Source organism: Bos taurus, chromosome 16 (assembly GCF_002263795.3).
Source record: "Bos taurus isolate L1 Dominette 01449 registration number 42190680 breed Hereford chromosome 16, ARS-UCD2.0, whole genome shotgun sequence".
Taxonomy (NCBI): Eukaryota; Metazoa; Chordata; class Mammalia; order Artiodactyla; family Bovidae; genus Bos; species Bos taurus.
Window position 1 is genome coordinate 26,976,663 of NC_037343.1, and position 21,671 is coordinate 26,998,333.

The 21,671-nt window shown below is 50.4% G+C and overlaps 1 protein-coding gene across 1 annotated transcript in view; it reads right to left on the reverse strand.

Moving 5' to 3' along the window:
- Nucleotides 1-1,098: 1,098 nt before the first annotated feature.
- CAPN8 (calpain 8) overlaps nt 1,099-21,671 on the reverse strand; it is a 68,436-nt gene continuing 47,863 nt past the window's right edge. The window contains exons 11-21 of the mRNA NM_001435084.1: nt 18,586-18,597; nt 15,461-15,672; nt 14,224-14,260; nt 13,855-13,923; nt 11,069-11,126; nt 9,084-9,148; nt 4,833-4,901; nt 4,349-4,427; nt 3,701-3,817; nt 2,397-2,455; nt 1,099-1,245 (exon numbers count right to left, since the gene is read on the reverse strand). Coding sequence (NP_001422013.1) covers nt 1,222-1,245; nt 2,397-2,455; nt 3,701-3,817; nt 4,349-4,427; nt 4,833-4,901; nt 9,084-9,148; nt 11,069-11,126; nt 13,855-13,923; nt 14,224-14,260; nt 15,461-15,672; nt 18,586-18,597 — 801 coding nt within the window. The 3' untranslated portion in view covers nt 1,099-1,221. The remainder of the gene's footprint in view (nt 1,246-2,396; nt 2,456-3,700; nt 3,818-4,348; nt 4,428-4,832; nt 4,902-9,083; nt 9,149-11,068; nt 11,127-13,854; nt 13,924-14,223; nt 14,261-15,460; nt 15,673-18,585; nt 18,598-21,671) is intronic.

Genomic DNA, 21,671 nt, shown 5'->3' on the forward strand with positions numbered 1-21,671 from the left:
TCGCTTCAGTCGTGTCCGACTCTGTGCGACTCCATAGACGGAAGCCCACCAGGTTCCCCTGTCCCAGCTGAGCAACTAACAAACACACACACACACAGGTAAGATCATGAGGGTGGGGCCCTCATGAATGGGATTGAAGTGTTAGTAGCTCAGTCATGTCCAACTCGTTGTGACCCCATGGACTACTAGCCCATCAGGCTCCTCTGTCCACGGGATTAGGATTAGTGCCCTTACAAGAGTCACGAGAAAGCCTGCCTCCCCTCTGCTCTTGCCACATAAGGACACAATGAGAAGTCCACCGTCTGTAGCCCAGAAGGAGATCTCACCAGAACCCAAGTGTGCTGCACCAATCTCAGGCTTCTAGCCTCCAGAACTGTGAGAAAATAAATGTCTGTGTTTTATAAGCCACCTGGTCTCTGGTATTTGCTAGCGCAGCCCAAATAGACTAAGACATTCATCTTCCTTTATACTTCATTTCCACAGTCAGTGCACGAGAGTCAGCTCCATCCCCAAGTGCCTATCAGGACGCTGGGCTATAGCATCTATTTTCTTACCAATAACAAAGATCCTCCTGTTTCACTGTGAGCAAAATTAACCTGAACCTCACCTCCCCTCAGGTAAGAATTCCCCGCAGCAAGAATTTTCCCTTCCTTTCCTTTCCCTCGGGCAATGCTGACTTGCAATGTAGCAACTTATCCATCTGCGAGTGAGGAAGAAAGAACTCCTCCCCTTGTAGCTCATCCCAGCACCTATCTCAGAAGGGTGGGGAGCAGCTCCTCTCCTGCAGGTGGTCCCCAGAGGTAGCTTAATCTGTAGCAGGCCTTTTCTTCAAGAAATCCACCCGCATTTCTCATCTTGCAGCAGCTTTGGGCTGGGTCATTTCTCAAGGACATCTTGTTTCCTAAAGCAGGAACACCCCAGAGCAAACCCCAGATTGTGTATCAATAGAGAAAGGCAGAAACCCTTTTGGCCCACAACTTTAATCAATTTCTGTCCCTCTGTGGTGCCCTGGGATCAGCGTAAATGCTGTTGAAAGAGATCTCAGACTCCCTGATTGCTCCGGTGAGACAGGCCAGGATTTCAGGAAACAATAAACAACAAGGAAGAGATGAAAAGTTAATGAATGCCCCCTTAAGGATGAAAGTTCACAAAACTGCAAAGAAGGGGAGAAAAGATGCAGGCAGGTTGTCATGGAGCATCACCGATGACCAAAACCCTGGGTCAGACCAACACACAGCACAGCCACTGCAAAAGAAGGAGATAGAAGTAAGCTCAGGGGTCCTCTGGGAGCTGGTGTGATTGCACCAGAGATGTTCTCCAGCCTCACATGGGTGTGACTTGCTCTAGCTCCTTCCCCAGGAAGTGCCTCACTCCATAAGAGGAAGCAAGGAAGCCCTTTGCTAAGTCACTGCTCCCCAGCCAGAGCCCCAAGGAAATATGACTTAGGAAAAGCTTGACTTCCACAAATTTCAGATTCAACCCAATTGAGCCTAATGTGCTTCTAGGAAGGCCTTTCCTAGATCACTGGAAAGGGGTCAGCAACACTACTATTCTAGAGCAGAATAGAAGTGGTTGTACCCAGACAGCTAGGCAGGACCAGGAATAAGCTGGTGCTCTAGCTCTTCTGCCTGAGAAGCAGGTCGAGGGCAATGCCCTACTCCTGAATCCTCGGGACATGCCCATACCTGCATCTCCACAGGCCAGTAAAGGCCTTGCTGCATAGGCTGCAGCCTTCCCCAGGGGAAGGGCCTGGTGTTCTCTGCATAAGATATTGTGGGCCTTGTACACAATAATTTACACCCATTTATTTTGCATCTACTCTTGTTGCTGTCCAATCACTCAGTCATGTCCCACTCTTTTTGACCCCATGGACTGCAGCACGCCAGGCTTCCCTGTCCATCACCAACTCTCAGAGTTTGCTCAGATTCACATCCATTGAGTTGGTGATACTATCCAACTATCTCATCCTCTGATGCCCCCTTCTCCTCCTGTCCTCAATCTTTCTCCACATCAGGGTCTTTTCCAATGAGCTGGCTCTTCCCATCAGGTGGCCAAAGTATTAGAACTTCAGTATCTACTCTACCTTGTTGCAATTTAATTCTTTGTTTCTGATTTCCTTCTATATGTCAATCAAAGACATTCTGTGTGAGAAGTTAGGCGCTTTAAACTGTACCCACCACCCCCAATTTCATCCAAATTAATAAGAGCTTGCATCCTTGAAATGATCTGAGATATAATTGATGACAATCACACTCCTCCCAGAAATGCCTGCCACAGAACATGCATTGTTTCCACAAAGAAATAAGACAGGCCAGTGTGAATAAACAGCGCTTGGCAGCAATACCATCCAAGAATTTTCAAGTATCACGAACAAGCAGTTTACCAAAACGACTTACCTCAGCCAGAGAGAGCTGGACAATGCCATTCTGGTCCTTGTCCAGAAGTCTGAACAGTTCTAGAATGCCAGAGAAGGAATGAAGTCAGATAAGGATGCTCCTGGACTTTGGAACAGCCGGAGAGCTGCCTCTGTCCACCCCACACCCACCTGACATCCTCCCTCCATCTCTGGCACCCTCTCCAGCTCCCACCTTGCTTCAGGGACCCCAGAAGGGTAGATCTGGATCCAATGCCCAGAGCAGTGAGCTTTTGGCAGCAGATGTCCGCTTGCCCAATTAGACAAACTTCCAGTTGTGAGCAGAGAAGTTCCTTTTACCATCTGCACATTCAGAGCTCTAGAAACTTGCAATTCTTTTAACATTGGGGGGGGGCTGGGGTCATGGAACAGGGGTGGTTGCTCCATGTGTGGGTAATCCAGACACTAAGCTTCGCCTCTGGCTGCCTGACCCTTCCCCAAACTCCCTCCCTTAATAGGATATATTAGCATAAGCATGGGGCTTCCTAGATGGCTGGGTGGGTAAAGAATCTGCCTGTAATGCAGAAGATGAAGGTTTGATTCTTGCATCAGGAAGATCCCCTGGAGGAGGAAATGGCAACCCACTCCAGTATTCTCGCCTGAAAAGTCCCAAGGACAGAGGAGCCTGGTGGGCTACAGTCCGTGGAGTCGCAGAGTCAGACGCAACTGAGGGGCTAAGCACAGCATTACAGCATAAGCCCAAGCGGGCAGAAGACTATCCACAGCCTCCCAGAAGGAGACCCCTATCCTCTCTCTGGGAGGTGATACCTGCTCTCAAATGATTCCCATAGATGCGAACAGATACCAAAAGCCATTTAAGGACCATTGCAGGACTCGTTCATTTGCTGCAGTGACTGCACACAATAGGTGCACAAAAATCTTCCAGAGAAGGCAACACCTTGGGCATGGCCAGCTTGGACTTCCTCAGCCCCTTGTTTCTGCTGCCCCTCCCCCAAGGATGCCACAGTTACCTAAGCCTTTCTGGTTCTGCCTTCTGGCCCTGCCCCCTTCCCCTTCCTATACCTCGGGAGAAGTGGGATGGGTCAGGGTGGGGGTGAGGGGCTTCCTTGGTGGATCAGATGGTAAAGAAACTGCCTGCAATGTAGGAGACCCCGGTCTGATCCCTGAGTTGGGAAGAACCCCTGGAGAAGAAATGGGCAACCCACTCCAGTATTTTTGTGTAGAAAATCCCATGGACAGAGGAGTATGGTGGGCTACAGTCCATGGGGTTGCAAAGAGTTGGACACGATTGAGGGACTAACACTTTCACTTGAGAGAGTGACTCACTGAAGAGGGTCTCCAGGCGGATCATACAGGCAATGAAGCTGTCAAAGTCCATGGTGAGTTTGCTGCATGCGTACCGCATGGCGATGGTCTGCTGGACCTGGTCACTGAGGGTGAAACCTGTGGGCAGAGGGGGGCCAGGGTCACAGATGGAATGGGGGGCTCAGTTCTATCTCCAACAGAACTCAGGGCTAACTCTGGCCTGATACTGCCCCCTTCAAAGGATTCCAGAGGATTCTGGTAATCAAATCAGTTTCCTTTTAGAAAATCCTCAACAGGATGAACCTCCTCCTTGGTCCAAAAATAGGCCTGGAGCTCCAGCACTAACTTAGCTTTGCATCACATGGACGACAGCAAAAAAAACAGGGAAGGTGAAGGGACTGCCTCTCCTGCCCATCCCCTGCACAGCCCAGTCCTGTGATTCCTGTCACCTTCCCAGGAACAGGCAAAGTCCTTGGAAAAAGTCTAAAGAATCCAGCAACATTCCCTGCTCCCCAGTTAAGGAAGGTACTCAACACGTCTTTGTTATCACACTGACATCCAACATAAGGCAATTACCACTGATGGTCATTAGCAACCACCATCATATTAAGCACATTTACAATGAGCACATCCCAGTCTCGGGATCTTGCCTTCAGGATGTGTCCTCACCTGCCTTCTTGAGGGCTGTCCTCATCTCGTGGGCATCAATAGTCCCCGAGTGGTTATGATCGGTCTCCCGAAAGATGTCCTAAAGCAGGAGAAAAATTCCAGGTGAAAACAGCTGTTTGCAGCCCCTGCAGAACCATCTCCCTCCACCCCCACTGCTTCCTCAACAGGCCAGGGACACCCTCAGAGGCTTCACTGATTCCTCCCAAGAAGTCTCCAGAACAAAAATAGGAGCTTGTGCTCAGAGCCAGTCTAGTCCTTGTGCTCTGTGAACAGTGGGACTTCCTCTGGCGGCACTGGCGCAGGGGCCTGCTTAGTCCTTCCCGGACAACGTGTCCGGGTCTGGGGTTCACTTTGACCATGATGAAGGATCTGGTCAGACCAGGGCAGGAAACTGATCAGGAATGGGTGTCAGCAAGGCGCCAGGAACAGAACCGAGGAGAGTGACCAGAGCCCAGAGGATACCCAACAGGGGGAAAAGGGTTACCAGGTACTTTCGGATCTTCAGCCAGAGCGTCTTGAATTCCACCAGTTCCAGGGAGCCTGTCCCATTGCTCTAGGCGGGTTAAGGCCAACGCGATCAAGCCCAGATTCCACATGCTTTATGGACCACATTCTCTGTGGCCTTGCACAGTGAGTGTCTTAAGACCTCAGTGAACATCCATGTCTGCGGTAAGCAGGGCCCTGGGGGTCATGGTGGGAAGGATTGGTGGGAGACAAGTTCAAATAAAGATTAAAGAGTCAAACGCTCACAAAGGCCCTCGTTTGAGGTCAGGCATAGAGCTAGGGGCAAAGGGCAAGTCAGGAGCCTAAAGCCCTCCTACAATATCATTCGTTTAGTGTCCAGCATCCTCATCATCGTGGGACATTGAAAGGGTGGAGCTAAGCAATCTGTAGTAAATTCCCTTCCAGATTTAAATGTCTGCCATTGATACTAGAGTTGACGGCAAAATGGTACCAGAAGAGTCAGGAGCATAGGACTGGGATTCCTGGCCACACACAGTCTACACGTATTTGGTGCTTTAAAGGGGCTCTGAGCTTCTCAACATTGATTCCCAGGGATCTTGAGACATGGTCCCAGCAGGACAGCTGGCTCAGCCAAAATGGGCCAGGGGTTCTGTGCGATCCTCTGTGTCCTGTGACTGCTGATTAAGCACTGGGCTAGACCTGGGGGGTGCTTTTGAACTGTTTGTGAAGTTCGGTCTCTTTGAAACTACCCTTTTCTCAGCCATTCCAATTAATCAATAGACACCAGCGTGTTACAACTCAGGTATTAAAATTCTGAAACAGACCATCATTCTCACCTCCTTCAACTAGCCAAACAAAAAGTCATGTTTGCACTCAAGACTGTAAACCTCACCCTTTAAGGAAGTCTGTGTCTTTTGTCTCCACAGTCTATGCTGAGTGTTGGATGTAACCACAGCCTTCAAATCCTCACTAATATGTCTACCAACATGCCTGAGGATAGTAATCCACAAAGAGGGCTAACGCTATGGTCTAGCCAGACCTGTGTATACTTGTATCTCATTTCAGCCTCACAAGACCACAGGAGCTACACTCCGTTATCCCATTTTCCAGGAGAAGACATGAGGTTCACAGTATTCAATAACTGTGGTGGGGCCAGAACTTGGATCTCCTGTCTGTTCCAAAGCCCTGTCTCAGAGCACCAACATATCCTCAATTCCAGACAAAGCTTCCCACTCCCAGGCCTTGTCCCAAATACCCTGAATCAGCATCTCCAGGAGTGAGACCCAGGCAACTGGATTTTTAAAACCCCATGATTTTTCAGTGATGATACATGCTACACTGGACCACATGTTAAACGATTCTATTAACATGAAAATATCCAGAATAGGCAAATCTATAGAGACAGCAAGAGGTAGTAGGGCAGAGGGTTTGGGGTTGTTGAGCGGAAAGGTGAGTGACGGCAAATATGGGTGCAGAGTTCCTTTTAGGGGTGATAAAAAGCTCTAAAATGGATGGTGGTGTTTGCACAACTCTGTGAATATACTAAAAAAAAACATGAAATTGTACCCTTTAAATGGGTACATGGGATGGTATGTGAATTATGTCTCAATATCGATAGCTCAACAGGTAAAGAATCCACCTGCAATGCAGGAGACACAGGAGACATGGGTTCCATCCCTGAATCGGGAAGATCCCCCAGAAGAGGAAATCACTACCCACTCCAATATTCTTGCCTGAAAAAATCTCATGGACAGAGAAGCTTGGTGGGCTACAGTCCAAAGGGCTGCAGAGTCAGACGCCACTGAATGAACAAAAACACGCAAAAAGCTACACAAGGTTCCATGGGGCTTCCCTTGTGGCTCAGATGGTAAAGAACCCGCCTGCAATGTGCAAGAACTGGGTTCAACCCCTGGGTTGGGAAGATCCCCTGGAGAAGAAAACAGCTACCCACTCCAGTATTCTGTACTGGAGAACGCCAGGAACTGTATAGTCCATGGGGTCGCAAAGTCAGACACAACTGAGCAACTTTCACCACAGGCAGTTCTGCTGTATTTTCTGGTTCAAAACCACTGCCCCCCAAAGCATCCAAATGGTGAAACAGACACTCTTGAAGAATGGCTGAGTTACAGTCCTCCTAGAGCCATGAGAATGCAAACACCCCTGGGAACAATGTTTGAGGGACCACAAGGTCACCCTCAAATCTAAATGAAAGCTCATAGGCAAGTTTGAGAAGAATGACTCAGAAATCAAGGAACTGTTTGCAGAAAAGTGGATCAACAGTTAACAGTTCTTCATGGCCCATGGTTTCTTAAAGGTGGACCTCACTGAAGGACCACACTGGCCTCATAGAAGGCTGCAGGGGTGGACAGGCCCAGCATCTGAAACTCCGGGACCACAAGGATAGAACCAGCTCTCCACAGTTGACACTCCCTAGCAGAGGTCGGCACACTCAAGCCGGCCACCCAGGCCCTCTGTGCATGGCCACGGGGCAAGTACAACTCATTCCTCCCACCCCAGAGGTCGTCATATCTCATCACAGATGAAGCCCCCAGAGCTGAAGTACATTCTCCAAAGCTCCAGTTTTCAAAGAAATCGCCTTCACCAGCAGCACCATGGGACACGGTAACCTGGACCCACCCAAGACCAAGTTTCAAGGAAGGGGCGCCCTGCCCTTCCCCACTCTGTGCTGAAGGTGTTCCTTCCACCTGGAATGCCCTAACCTTCTCCATTCCTCCCCAAATCCCTTTCTCATTCTTCAACATAGAACAAGGGTTAAATCAGGTCAGAGCAAACAAACAGGTTTTATCCTGTGTCATCAAATTCTCAACAACTGGTGTCAAGGCTGGGAGACAGAGACAGATGGGGATGGAGAGAGCCAGGGAGAGGAAGGAGAGGAACCGAGCTCCGTGGGAGGAATGCCATGATAAGTGGGGGGAAGGCCACAAATGCCATTTTTGCTGTCTCTGAATTATTGATATGTATACACTATCACCCTTATGGCAGAAAGTGAAGAGGAACTCAAAAGCCTCTTGATGAAAGTGAAAGTGGAGAGTGAAAAAGTTGGCTTAAAGCTCAACATTCAGAAAACGAAGATCATGGCATCCGGTCCCACCACTTCATGGGAAATAGATGGGGAAACAGTGCAAACAGTGTCAGACTTTATTTTTCTGGGCTCCAAAATCACTACAGATGGTGACTGCAGCCATGAAATTAAAAGACGCTTACTCCTTGGAAGGAAAGTTATGACCAACCTAGATAGCATATTCAAAAGCAGAGACATTACTTTGCCAACAAAGGTCTGGCTAGTCAAGGCTATGGTTTTTCCTGTGGTCATGTATGGATGTCAGAGTTGGACTGTGAAGAAGGCTGAGCGCCGAAGAATTGATGCTTTTGAAGTGTGGTGTTGGAGAAGACTCTTGAGAGTCCCTTGGACTGCAAGGAGATCCAACCAGTCCATTCTGAAGGAGATCAGCCCTGGGATTTCTTTGGAAGGAATGATGCTAAAGCTGAAACTCCAGTACTTTGGCCACCTCATGCGAAGAGTTGACTCATTGGAAAAGACTCTGATGCTGGGAGGGATTGGGGGCAGGAGGAGAAGGGGACGACAGAGGATGAGATGGCTGGATGGCATCACTGACTCGATGGATGTGAGTCTGAGTGAACTCCGGGAGTTGGTGATGGACAGGGAGGCCTGGCGTGCTGCGATTCATGGGGTCACAAAGAGTCGTACACGACTGAGCGACTGAACTGAACTGATACACTATCATGTGCAAAACAGATAGCCGGTGGGAAGCTGCTGGATAGCACAGGGAGCTCAGCGTGGTGCTCGGTGATGACCTAGAGGGGTGGGATCGGGGTAGGGAGGAGGTTCAAAAGGGAGCGGATATATATGTAATTATGACTGATTCACGTTATTATACAGCAGAAACCAACACAACATTGGAAAGCAATTATGCTCCAATAAAAAAATTTAAGTTCTTGGTGAAAATGAAAAAAAAAAAATGTGAATCACCAAAAAAAAAAAGAGGATCTTAAACAAGTCATTTAAACATGGCACACCTCAGTTTCTTCACCTGTAAAACAGAGAGCATCTCAGGCTTACTGAGGAGCAAAAATGAGATGACATTTTTCTTTCCAGCTCAGGCAGGGTACCTGCCATATGCTCAGAAAATGCTACTTCCCTTCTTTCTCTTTCCCCTGCCTCCATCTCAGGTGGAGGAGTCGAGAAAACCAGGATCAAAGTAAAAATAATGTGACATTTAAAGGATACATCCATCAGGCTGATCATCTCTCTGCAAGTGTTGATGTCAAATCCATCAAATTTGATGTCTGTTCCTAAATATTTAAATAGAAAGGGGTGAGGGGAGTCAGGATCATTTGAAAGCACGGGAAATAATTGCCCTGGTAGGAGGCCACCAAAGACACCAGCCAGAGTACAGAGCCGAACGTGAGCGCCGCATAAACGAGTGAGCTTGGTGGCGGGCTCCTGGGAAGAGGCCCCCTGGGGTCCCAGAGGTGGATGCTGGCCTCGGGGCTCAGTGTCAGAATCTCAGCTTTGCAACTCACAAGCCACGGACTTCAGCAAGCTAATATCTCTGAGCTGTGCTTTTCTGCTCCATCAATAAGAACAACAATAATACTTGCCCCCAAAGCTAACTGGTGATAAAATTAGATAATGTAAGTGAAGTTCTTAGCATGGTGCTTGGTCTATGACAAGGTCTTAATAAATCAGCTAACTTTTTATTGGTCAGGTATTGTTCAAAGCACTCTATTTTGTTTAGTCTCTACGTCAAGTCCAGCTCTTTTGAGACCCCTTGGGCTGCAGCCCAAGTGGCTCAGCAGAAAAGAATCTGCCTGCAATGCAGGAGTCTCAGGAGATGTGGGTTTGATACCCAGATTGGAAAGATGGAAAGAGGGCATGATAACACACTCCAGTAGTCCTGCCTGGAGAATGCCATGGATGGAGGAGCCTGTGTCTATAGGATCACAAAGAGTCAGACACGACTGAAGTGACTTAGCACGCATGCATGGACTGCAGCCCTCCAGGCTTCACCGTCCATGGAATTTCCCAGCCAAGAATACTGGAGTGGCTTGCCATTCCCTTCTCCAGGGGATCTTCCCGACCCAGGGATCAAAGCTGCGTCTCCTGCGTTGGCAGGTGGATTCTTTACAACTGAGCCACCAGGGAAGCCCTCTAAGAACTGTACCCCATGTGGTAAATACCTTCATACCCATTTTATAGATAAGGAAACAGAGGCCCAGAGAGGTTAAATAATTTGCTCAAGATCACAGAACCCAGGCCGAGCTGCGATCTAAACACAGGCCATCTGGCTCCACAGCCCAAGCTTTTAACCACAACACACAGCCTCTCAAACAGTAACTGTTAATGTTACTGCTAAATTGCAGGCATCTCTGGGATCTACAGCCATCCCTGGCTCCGTGCTCAACTTGTTCACACCTGAAAACCAAGGCAGGAAGACGCCAAAGACCCTGCAGCCCTCTCCACTTCCCTGGGCTCCTTCTCTGCCAGGCGGGAGGAATAGCTGGAGCAGAGGGTGGGGAGGGCCTCCAGGCCTGGGCTCTCAACCCTGGGGAAGTGCTCAGCCCAGGGTGGGCTCACATCCGGCCTTGCCCCTGTGTCCTTCATGCTCGGACCCTTTCTGGCTGCCATGGGTGAACATACCCATCGCTCAACCAGCCAGAAGCCTTAACCTGGCCCATCCTCGGGCTGGGCAAGAAACCAGCTCCATGGATCTGCAGTTCATAGGGGAGGAACATGATTTTTCTCAGCCTGGGTGCAGTTTGATCCTCTTCCAGCCCTCAGGACTTTAGCTAAAGTCTGAAGACTGAGAACTGTCATGATCGAGGACAGGCAGAATCCTCCCCTCCACACGCCTTCCCCAGAGGTGCACTACAGAACAGGATTTTCAAGCTGCATAGCTTCCACAGTACCAACTTATTAATTTTGTGGGAGAATTTCATTTAAGTCACTTTAAGCCCAATTTCTTTCCCGCCAGGACTCAGGACTCTTTGCTGTAGGGCCGAGTGGCCCCAGCATCAGCCCCGCTCTCACCCTGCCCACCACCCCTCTGCTCCAGCCTCTCCCACCTGCCAGACATTCTCAGTACAGATGGAATCAGGGCCCTGGTCCCCATCTGCAGTGCCCCTGACCCAGTGCCCACCCCCACGCTCACTAGCTCCCAACATCTCTCTTAGGCTCCCAGACTTCCTGAAAAGGCCCCATCAAGAACTTACGTTTGGAAAACACTTCATTCAGAGCTGTCCTGAGTTCATTGGCCCTGATCTCAGAATCCTAGAAAGAGGAATCCAAATGCAAAGCATGTCACACCTTAATGAGTGTTTCAAGACACAAAATTAACGTAGATTCAGACACCAGGTCCACTGACCCTATGATTTTTAAAAGGGTATGACAGCTTTAAAAAAAAAATCGAATTCACAGCTTCTCTGGGGCCCCCATAGCCCAGTGAGAACTGTATATTAATGGCGTGAGCAGGGTACACTCATAGCAGAAGGCTGCACACAGGGTCTACTGCCTTTCTCAGACTTGTCCAACCCGAGACCAAGACGGGGCAAGAAGCAGTAAAGGAGCTAGTGTTGAGAGCCACGTGCCTGGGGTGGAGCATCTGCAAAACCTCACAATAGGACTGTCCTTGTGTTAGGGTGAAGGGAGCTGTGACTTTGTAAACTGCTGAACACCATATGGGCTTCCCTGGTAACTCAGTAAAGAATTTACCTGCAATGCAGGAGACCCAGGTTCAATCCCTGGCTCAGGAAGATCCCCTGGAAAAGGCAACTCACTCCAGTATTCTTGCCTTGGAAATCCCATGGACAGAGGAGCCTGGAGAGCTATAGTCAATGGGGTCGCAAGGGTTGAACATGACTTAGCAACCAAACCACCACCAAACGCCATTTACCTTTACCATGTAATTGCCATTTGCCTGCAATATAATTGCTGGAGTTCACAGTCGCCAGTGGCAGAACTGGGATTCGAAACCTAAGTCTGTCTCACTCCAAAGCACTTGCTTTCCCCATTGCATCTGTGGGAGCTGCTATTTCACATAAAGCCCACCTCATCCCAGAAGTAGAGATTTGGGGGACTAGGGTTTTTCACCCGCACGGGGTGGGGGATAAACACTGAGCCTCAGGATTATTGGTCCCTTAACAACCAGCTGAAGGACAGACCTCAGGCAGGATGCCGAATGAAGCTCAGAGACAGTGAGGCTTAGAGAAGGGGCCCCAGGTTAAACTCTGGGTTCCAGTTGTAACCCCCCCCCCAACTTATTCGCCATGGGACCTTAGCCAAGTCACTTCCCCTGGTGAGGTGTGGTCTTAACACTTGTCTGCACGGGGCCCCATTTCTCCCCTCTTCCACCAGCCAGGCCCAGGCTGCTCAACTGGAAATAAGCAAGGTGGGAGCTGTGAGCTTGCCTGTGAGTGCAGCTGGCCTCATTCAGGCACAGAACGGTCAGTCTCAATAATAAGACCTGGGGACATCCTGAAAAGCCTCCAGGCCAGGAATGGGCTGTTGAGACCTTGATTGTCCTTCACAAGGCCTCATGCCCCAGCCAGCTCCTTAACCTCTCTGGGCCTGACCCTGCACCAGGAGAACAGCGACAGTGACTGATATTGCCCCACCAGGCAAGCGAGAAAAGATAAGGTACATGAAGAACTACACAAATAGGAGCTTTCATTTTGTTATCAGTCTTGATGTTCCAAATAAAATACGGTCCCTTGGAAGCTAAGGCAACAAGGTTTTGTTAGCAAAACATTGGTCTAAGTGTCTGTCTTGAACATAAATTGCCTCAATTTTGCAAAGACTTCTTTAATGGCTATATAAAGGAATTGTGTTCCCAGGTTTTATTTTCTGCAAAGGATTTTAATGTATTTTCTTCTACTCCGTCCTTAAGTCTATAAAGTGGCTCAGAGCTTTCCAGGGATGGAGAGCATTGTTTTTCTCCTTCTGTTACAGAATGAATGTTTGCATCTCCAAAATTTGTATGTTGAAATCCAACCCCCAATGTTAAAGTATAGGAGGAGGGACCTTTGGGAGGTGATTAGGTCATGAGGGTGGAGCCCTCATGAGTGGAATTAGTGCCTTTACAAAAGGGACCCCAGATGGATTCCTAATCCTCTTTCTGCCACATGAGACAGTGAGACGTGAGTCCACAAGTTAGAAGACAGCCCTCCCCAGAATCTGACCAGGCCAACACCCTGATCTCAGACTGCTAGCCTCCAGCACTGTGAGAAATAAATTTCTGTTGTTCAAACGCTTCCCAGTCTGCAGTACCTTGTTATAGCAGTCCAAGATGATGGACGCCTTTCCAGGCCCTCTGGCAAACCTATTATCCTTCAAAGAGCAGTGCATTCGCTGTATTTATGGGGCCAGTTGTGACACTTGGAGTCTTGAGTCTGCTCTGACTTACAGCCCCTCAGGACCGGAATCACAATAAGCCAAGTCAGCAGGATGGGGCGGGAAGGAGCAGTGGGCACACCAGCTCCACAAGCCCTGGAGCGGCGCTGGCACCTGGGCCAAGCTTGACTTTCACAAGCCCAGTTCCGCCCGTGTCCCTGGGGGCAGGCGAGGCAGCAGGACAGGAAGCACTTAGCCCAGGTCTGGTTGACTGAGCTGCCAGCCACCTGGGCTGGGCGATTCCTCTCATCTCTGAAGGATGTAGGGAAGTTTTGCCTTCTGGTTTTCTAGTCAGGGTTCTGATCCACCAGGGTCAGTTTACACACAGAAAGGCTTTTGGAAGGACCTGGAGATTCAAATTTTCTACTTTCTCAAAATGCAAGACGACACAGCAAGAAAAGTGGCCGAGGTCAGTCCCACAGTCCTCTCACCAGCAGTGTAGGAAAGACCTCAGGCTTCAGACAGGAAGAGGCAACAGACAGGCCTGGGAGGCCTGAGACCTGTGGCCCTTGCTACGCAAGGAGATGCAAAGGACAAAAGACTCAGGTGACCTGAGATTTCTCGAACACTCTCCTGCCTGTGTGGGAGCTCGTGTTCGCCCTCTACTCACCTTCCCAGCAAACTTCTCAAACAGGCTCCTCAGCTGGCCATCTTCTTGCTCCACCTCGCTGGGTCGAGGCTAAAAGGCAGGGCAGTTACATAGTTAAGATGGGACTCACTGAGAAAAATGAAAGATGAAGATTTAAAATTCATTCGTGCATCATTCACTACATCTGTTGTGAGTCTGTTGTGTGCTGGGCACTAGGTGGGGACGGGGGTGCATGGTGATAAACAGGAGGGGTCCAAGATCCTGGCCCCAGGAGTTTCCCATCCAGCCAGGCAGGCTCAGGGGTCAAGGGGATTCCTAGGCAATCAATAAGAAGCCCCAAATGACTGCTACATGTCAGTGTCAGAGCTTGGCATTTTAAAGGTGGCATACCTCATGTGGGTTTCCAACTACCACATCCCCAATTTCCCTGAAACACAGAAAAAGGAAATAGCAAACATGGATAAGTATTAACAAAACATATAGCTAATGGCTAGGTTCTTTCAGGAAGTCTGTGACCCAGCTGAGGGACCAGCTTCCCAACACACGACCTGGTTCCTACTTTCACCAAACTGCATAAACTGAACCAGGATCCCTCCCTTCAAGTCTCCAACTCCCACCCCACCCTGAGTTTTTCACGAGAGACAAGAGCTGCCAAGTTCAGTGGGCCCTTCATGGAATCTAGAATGTTCACCCTGGAGGACCACTCTTCTGGGGAATTCTCTCCCCACCTTTCCCAGTTACTAATATCATCTTCCCAGCTATGTGAATCCCTGCTGAAATGGTATCTGGGGAATGAGTCACCAAGCCCACAACCCACGAGTCCATGCATACATGTACATGGTATGTGGTGCAATGTGTGTGAGGGGAGGGGGGTATGGGGGGGCGATACTATGTGTTAAGTGTGTGTACGTGGTATTTGTGTGTGTGTGGTTCTATGTGCATATAGGTGTGTGGTATATGTGATGTGTGTATGTACAGAAAGTATATCAGGTGTGTGTATGGCGTGTATGTCTGGTATATATATGTAAGGGACATGCGGTCTGCATGTATGTATGGTATGTGTGTATATGCGCATGGTGTGTGTGTAGCGTGTGTGGTGTGTCTGTAATGTGTTGGTATGCAGGTGCACAGTACATGGGATGTGTGTGGCATGTGTGTGTGGTGTGTGTATGTGAGATGTGCGTGCATTGGATATGTGTGGTGTGTGATATGTGTGTGTGGTATGTGTATGTGATGTGTGTGTGCATGGTACATGCAGCATGTGCATGAGTGTGTGGTGTGTGTATGTAGAGTATGAGTGTGTGGCGTGTAAGAGAAGTGTAAGAGAAGAGGCAGTGTCTCACCCAGCTCCTCCTCTATGTGGCGCCCATCCCTGCTGGGAGGAAAATGCTTTCACCCAGCTGTATTGATGCCCTCTCTTGATCTTTTTAGAAGGAAAACTCTCCCCGTCCTACAGACCAACACGGAGGGGCAGGAGCGGGCCCCTCTAATGAAGAACCCTTGCAGGGGCAACAGATTTCCTCCGGAGGCTGGGGGTGGGTCCCACACACCGACGGCGCCCTGCACCCTCGCGGGGCCAGGTCCCTCTGCGGCCCCCGCTACCAGCCCGCAGAGAAAGGACACGCACAGGGCCTTGGCCTTCTTCTCGGAGAACACCCTCAGGCAGAAGTCGCCGTCCTGGAAGGGCTCGAAGGTGGCCGGCACCACCACATACTCCCCGGGGGGCAGCTGCACGCGCGCGGAGACTTCGCGCAGGTTGACGTAGGTGCTGGAGCGGGCGGCAGGCGGGCGGCCCAGGAAGAAGTCCCGGCCCAGGTGCGCGTCCGTGTGACTCTCCAGCTGCGCAGAGCAACGTCAGGGTCAGGGTCTGCCCACATCCTGGAAGATGAGGGCCGCGGAGCTGGGCTCTATTGCGTTGGTTTTGGGCTCGCTGATCTTTAACCCTGGGCTGGGAATCCTGGGTGTTCACTGGAAGGACTGATGTTGAAGCTGAAACTCCAATACTTTGGCCACCTGATGCGAAGAGCTGACTCATTTGAAAAGACCCTGATGCTGGGAAAGATTGAGGGCAGGAGGAGAAGCGGACGACAGAGGATGAGATGGTTGGATGGCATCACTGACTCAATGGAGATGAGTTTGAGTAAACTCCAGGAGTTGGTGATGGACAGGAAGGCCTGGCGTGCTGCGGTTCATGGGGTAGCAAAGAGTGGGACAGGACTGAGCAACTGAACTGACTGACTGAGAATCCATAGGCCTTGGACTCTGCAAACTCACCCTGTGTCCATCAGCAGGTGTATTCTGAACACCTTCTGGGTGCCCGGCCCGGTCGAGGCACTGACCTTGACTACACGACCTTGGCCTGACCCCTTGCCCTCTTCCCAGCTAAATAAAGGTTCGTCAACAGGGTCTCCACTGTGTGCTTGGCTTCTCTCTGGATATTTGTCCTTGTGAATCACCCCTCATTGAATCCAACAGACTCTTTCTCTGCATCTATACCTGGGGAGTGGCTCTGAGCTACCCAGTACAGGCCTGTGGCTTAAATCCCAGTTCTCAAGCATCAGCAGCCAGTAGGGCCTGTTCATCTTTATCTGGCTGGGAAAATTGCCCTGCCAGGTAACCAGGGCGTTAGGCTGGACGGTCAGGGAGGCAGACAGAGGGGGCGGCCACAGCCAGACCGCCCTTGGTGCCTTGGCTCTCATCTGAGGGAAAAGATGCTCCCATGACCCATTTGTTTGTTGGAGGGAGGCGGAGGCTAGCAGTGATGACACCAGCTAATTAGTGGCTGCAGAGTGCTTCGAAAACATAGGTGCTCATGTTATTACTGCTGTAATTAAGCCTCCCCTTAGCACTGTATTTTATGATCAATCTTCATCAAGATACCTGTGGCAGAGGGCAGGTGCTGGTAAGCTACAAGGGCAGTGACTTCTGTGTGACCCGGAGTTGGATTGCCCACCCCAGAGTCACAGTGTCCACTCATGGTCACCAGAGCCTCTTTAGATCCCAGGTCTGCTAAACAGAGAAGGAAGGCAGGGCCACCAGCCCCCACTGCCCTGGTCAGGACTCCACAGGACCCACCAGCGAGTGCCTGATGACCTGGCTGCAAGGGCAGCCACAGCCTTGGGATCCCTCCCTGAAAATTTTTATACTCTGGGGGCATGCCAGCAAGGTGTTGGCCAAGACTAAGCATTACTGGGCTAAAAGTCATTCTTGCCATCCTTGATGACAGCAATCAGCAGGGGGAGGTACCAGTAATGTAGAAGTGGGGGTGGGGGTTGTGTTGGGAAAAAGGCAAATTGAGTTCTAGTAAGAACTGAGGGCTGGGACAGAGTACAGAAGCCTCATTCGAGAGGCCAGAGTGAGAGGTGGAGAACACAGAGGCAGGAGCTGGCACCCCTCCATCTTACTGGAGACTCCACACACACGTGCTCCAGGCCCCCGGCTCTCGCACCTCCCCGTGGCCTGGCCCAGCCACCAGTGTGGACCAGCATGGGCAGCTCTGGGGGACTCATTGGAGACGCAAGTTCTTGAGCCCCACGCCAGACCTACAGACTCAGAGATTCTGGGGTGGGGGGCAGCAGGCTAATGCTTTCACAAACCCCCAGGGGCTTCTGAGCAGTGGTTTGGAACCACTGACCAAAGATTCCACAGCACTTGGGGATCACGGGATCCACAGAGTCACACAGAGGGCACAGGGAAACTGCAGGTAGAGGCTCCTCCGGGCATGCAGAGGGGCCTTTCCCAGGAACCGGCCATTTCTGATGGGAATCGCCACCCATCAGACTTAACACAAGTCTGAGTTTATTTACTTTTGAGTGGTGACAAGGGCTTGCCTTGAATCATCCATACCCGCTTTCTGTCACCGCCATAACCAATAATATGCATTTGGGAGTCAGCGGGCAGGGTATATCAGTGGTCAGCACCTTTGGAACAACGCATGGGCTGGAGCCTGTGAACTTGGGCTTCACTGGCACATGCTACCAGGTGGCCAAGGTTGAGAACCCAGGGGGTAGGGGTAAGAACAGCAGGCAAACGTATTTCTACATAACTAGAATAACAGACTGGCTGGGGGAACTCCAAACAGAAGCATTTCCTAACCTCAGCTGCACACGGGAATCACGCAGAGGTTCTGCTATAATTGCTCGGGCATGAGATGTCTAAGAGTTCCCTGGTGTCCCCAGCGTGCAGCCGAGGGGAGGCCTGCCGGGTTGGGATGAGCTTGGGCCTGACTGGGTACCATCTGTGTGGACAAGGCACTCTTATAAGTGTGCCCTGCTAGCCCCTGCCCATGAGGCCACTGGCATTGCTGGCTGAGGTCTGGGACGGCAACAGGAAACCCCAGCGGTAAGTAAGACCTTGATGATGTTTCTCTCAAACCCAGCTGTAAATCACTGAGGAGCACGGGAACAGCCAGGAGCCAAAAAGATAAAACTGGTGCTTCCTTTTCTTATCAGACATGAGGGCGTTTATTCCTGTTAGCTAGATAAACAGGAGCCTGAGTGAGCTACAGTCATCCTGTTTGGATCAGAGCACCAGGCACACGGGGGCAAAGGTTACCACTGTGCCCTTCTTGGAGGGTGGGTCCCAAGTATCTTTACCAGGTCTCAAGGTTACCAGCTCACCAGATCCTGTAGAGTTGGTTTGTGGGAGAGCCAGCTTCCATCAGAGGAAGCTGATGTCGCCAGGTGCCTATCCGTAGAGGCTGCCCAGCTGTTCCTTACCAAAGAGGGGACATCTCCATCAGCGTGAACATACCTCTTTGGGTATCTACAGGGAAGGAGAAAAGAGCAGGTCACCCAAGGGTTCCTCACCCCTCCCCTTGTGCCTTTTTGTCCCTCCCCACATCTAGCGCAGACTGTGCAGTCCTGGGCCACTGGGAGGAAGCCTGTGCTAAAGTGAGAGACTCATCAGCATTTCTGAACCTGGAAAGTCATTGGTGAATAGCAAGATCATCTGTAGACTACTGAGCCCTAGAAATCTGAAAGAAAGGAAAAAAAAGGAGTTCTACTTAATTTTCTTGTTGTATAATCTACCAGGATCCCAAATGTTTTAAGAGTAATAGCCTTGGGGTTTACATGAGAACTAACATCTTACAGGCCTACAGACCGGGCCTCCAGATCAAGGGCTTGTCCAGAAGAGGGTGTCACTCAAGTCAAGACATAATTTAATCACATTAACAACAGGGATTGGTCCAGGAAGAGGCTCGTGACCCAAGTCAAGTCCATCAGAGACTTCTCTATGATTTTCAAATTGGAACTAAGGGAAGAAGGCTCTTCTTTTATGTGGACAACATTAGGGAGATTGTGCAGAAAGCTAGACCGGGAGGATGGCATTGACACCAGAGGGCAGATGTGGAGAGAAAGGGTCCTGAGAGCAGGCAAGTCCCTTGTCCCAAGCATTCCTGTCATTCTCTGGGTTTGCTTACATGAACTGGTAGATTCCTTTTCGCTAGTCTGTGTGCGTGCTTAATCACTCAGCTGTGACCAACTCTTTGCAACCCCATAGACTGTAGCCCACCAGACTCCTCTGTCCATAGGGATTCTCCAGGCAAGAGTACTGGAGTGCGTTGCCATGCCCTCCTCCAGGGGATCTTCCCAACACAGAGATTGAACCCAGGGCTCCTGAATTGCGGGTGGATTCTTTACCATCTGAGCCACCAGGGTAGCCCAAGCATACTGGAGTGGGTAGCCTATCCCTCCTCCAAGGGATCTTACCAACCCAGGGCTCAAACCCAGGTCTCCTGCATTGCAGGAGGTTTCTTTACCAGCTGAGCCACCAGGGAAGCCCCTAGTCTAGTTGGGTCTATTATTTGCAACTGGAAACTGTAATGCCCACAGGAAATCTCGGATGCAGAGTGGGAGGCCCCATGTGCCCAGATAGAGAAGAAGGTTCAACCCCCAACTTTGCCCCTGCCACACAGGCTGTTTAGACCAGAAGAGCAGGAAGGGCATTGTTTGTGGCTTAGGTCTGTGGGCAACTGCCAACACTGAAGGAAAAAAAGGAAATTTGGATCAGCTGGCATCCTCACTCTGGAGCCCCCGTTTATAATCAGCAGCAGAGGTGGAAAAGTCTGGGGCCACTGTCACTCCTCTGACTTGGTGTCTAAAGCTGAGTCGCATGCAGAGGCCCTGGCTGTCCGGGAGAGCAGAGGTCCTCAGGGGACTGCCTCGTAGTACCTGTCTAACTGCTTTCACCACCCCCTCAGCAGGGACTCCCTTAACCACTTCAGAGGTCTTTCCATTTAACTCGCCCACCGCCTGGGGCAATATGCTCTGAATCCACAGCCAAGAGTCCCTGGACAGGATCTGAGCCATCCAGCTAGCCAGGCAGCATCCAGGCAGGAGACAAGGCCAGCCTCGCCCAGTGATGGATGAAAAGGGACAGTCACCTTTGAAACGTAGGATCCTGAATGCAAATGACAGGCCTGCCTGGCAGGAGCCTGTTGTCACCACAGGAAGATAACAGGGGAGAGAATGGAGGCCAGACAAGCAGGGCTCTTTAGCCTTCGGGGCTTTCTGGCTGCTTCTCAATCAGTGTCAAGTTTCCAACCTCAAGCCAGACTCCAGTTTACAGACAGTTAAAGCCAGAAAGGGGAGGACAGGAGGGGTTGCTTCCCAAGTGGCGCTAGCAGTAAAGAACCCACCTGCCAATGCAGGAGACATAAGAGATGAGGGTTCAATTCCTGCATCAGGAAGATCGCCTGGAGAAGGAAATGGCAACCCACTCCAGTCTTCTTGCCTTGAGAATCTCACGGACAGAGGTGCCTAGTGGGGTACAGTCCATGGGGGTTGCAAAGAGTCGGACACGACTCAGCAGCTAATACTTTCAAAGCCAGAGGAGGCAGTTCCAAGGGTCAGAGAACAGTACCCCCTACAACCCCTGCATTCCCTTTGTCCAACACCAGGTCCTTTGAACAAGCCCAGACACTGCCTCCACCCTCAGACACTGCCTCCACCCTCAGACATCCCTACAGCGCTGCACATGCCCTCATCCTAACCCTAAACTTTGTGTTCACAGGTGTCATGCTCTAGATTAGAAGGCTCTGGCTATAAGCAGGTCCACGGATCACATACATGGGGTTATTTTAAAAGCAGCTATAAACTGATGTCTGAAAAACTGACATGCTGTATATATTATTTATGAGAGCAAATGCCATGCCCACAAAGCTATTTCCGTGTGTTAGCTCACATTCCAAAGAAAGAAAGCTTTTCTGATCATGTTATAGTTGGTAGAGCCTGTGGATGACAGCTGGTGGCCACAGTCCCCATTGCAGCCCACCCTTCGGCCATACCTGGCTACTGCTTGCTCTCTAAAACTGTCGCTTTCTCTCCTGCTGTCAAGAAGCACATGCTGTCCCCTGTGGCTGGAAAGTTCTCCCTCATTCATCTTTGAAATCCAGCTCATTTTTTGATGCCCTGATCAAAGTCTTCTCCACGAAGCTATCCCTCTGTGAGGAGACCTCAGCCCACAGTGTAGGTCCTCATCATAGCAGATCTGACCACCCTGCAGTTAGTGGTGTGTGTGTGGTTTTCCCCTTGAGATTATGAGCACCTTGAGGGCAATAACCTTGTGCTATTCCTCTGCATCTCAGCCTTCAGCAAGGCACCTGGTGGATACACACTAAAGATGGGTTGAATTGATATGCACGGGGTAAGTGCTTCCTCAGTTTTGATAAAGAATCTGCCTGCAATGTGGGGAACCTGGGTTCAACCCCTGGGTCAGGAAGATCCCCTGGAGAAGGGAATGGCAACCCTCTCCAGTATTCTTGCCTGAAGAATTCCATGGACAGAGGAGCCTGGCAGGCTACAGTCCATGGGATCACAAAGAGTCGGACGTGACCG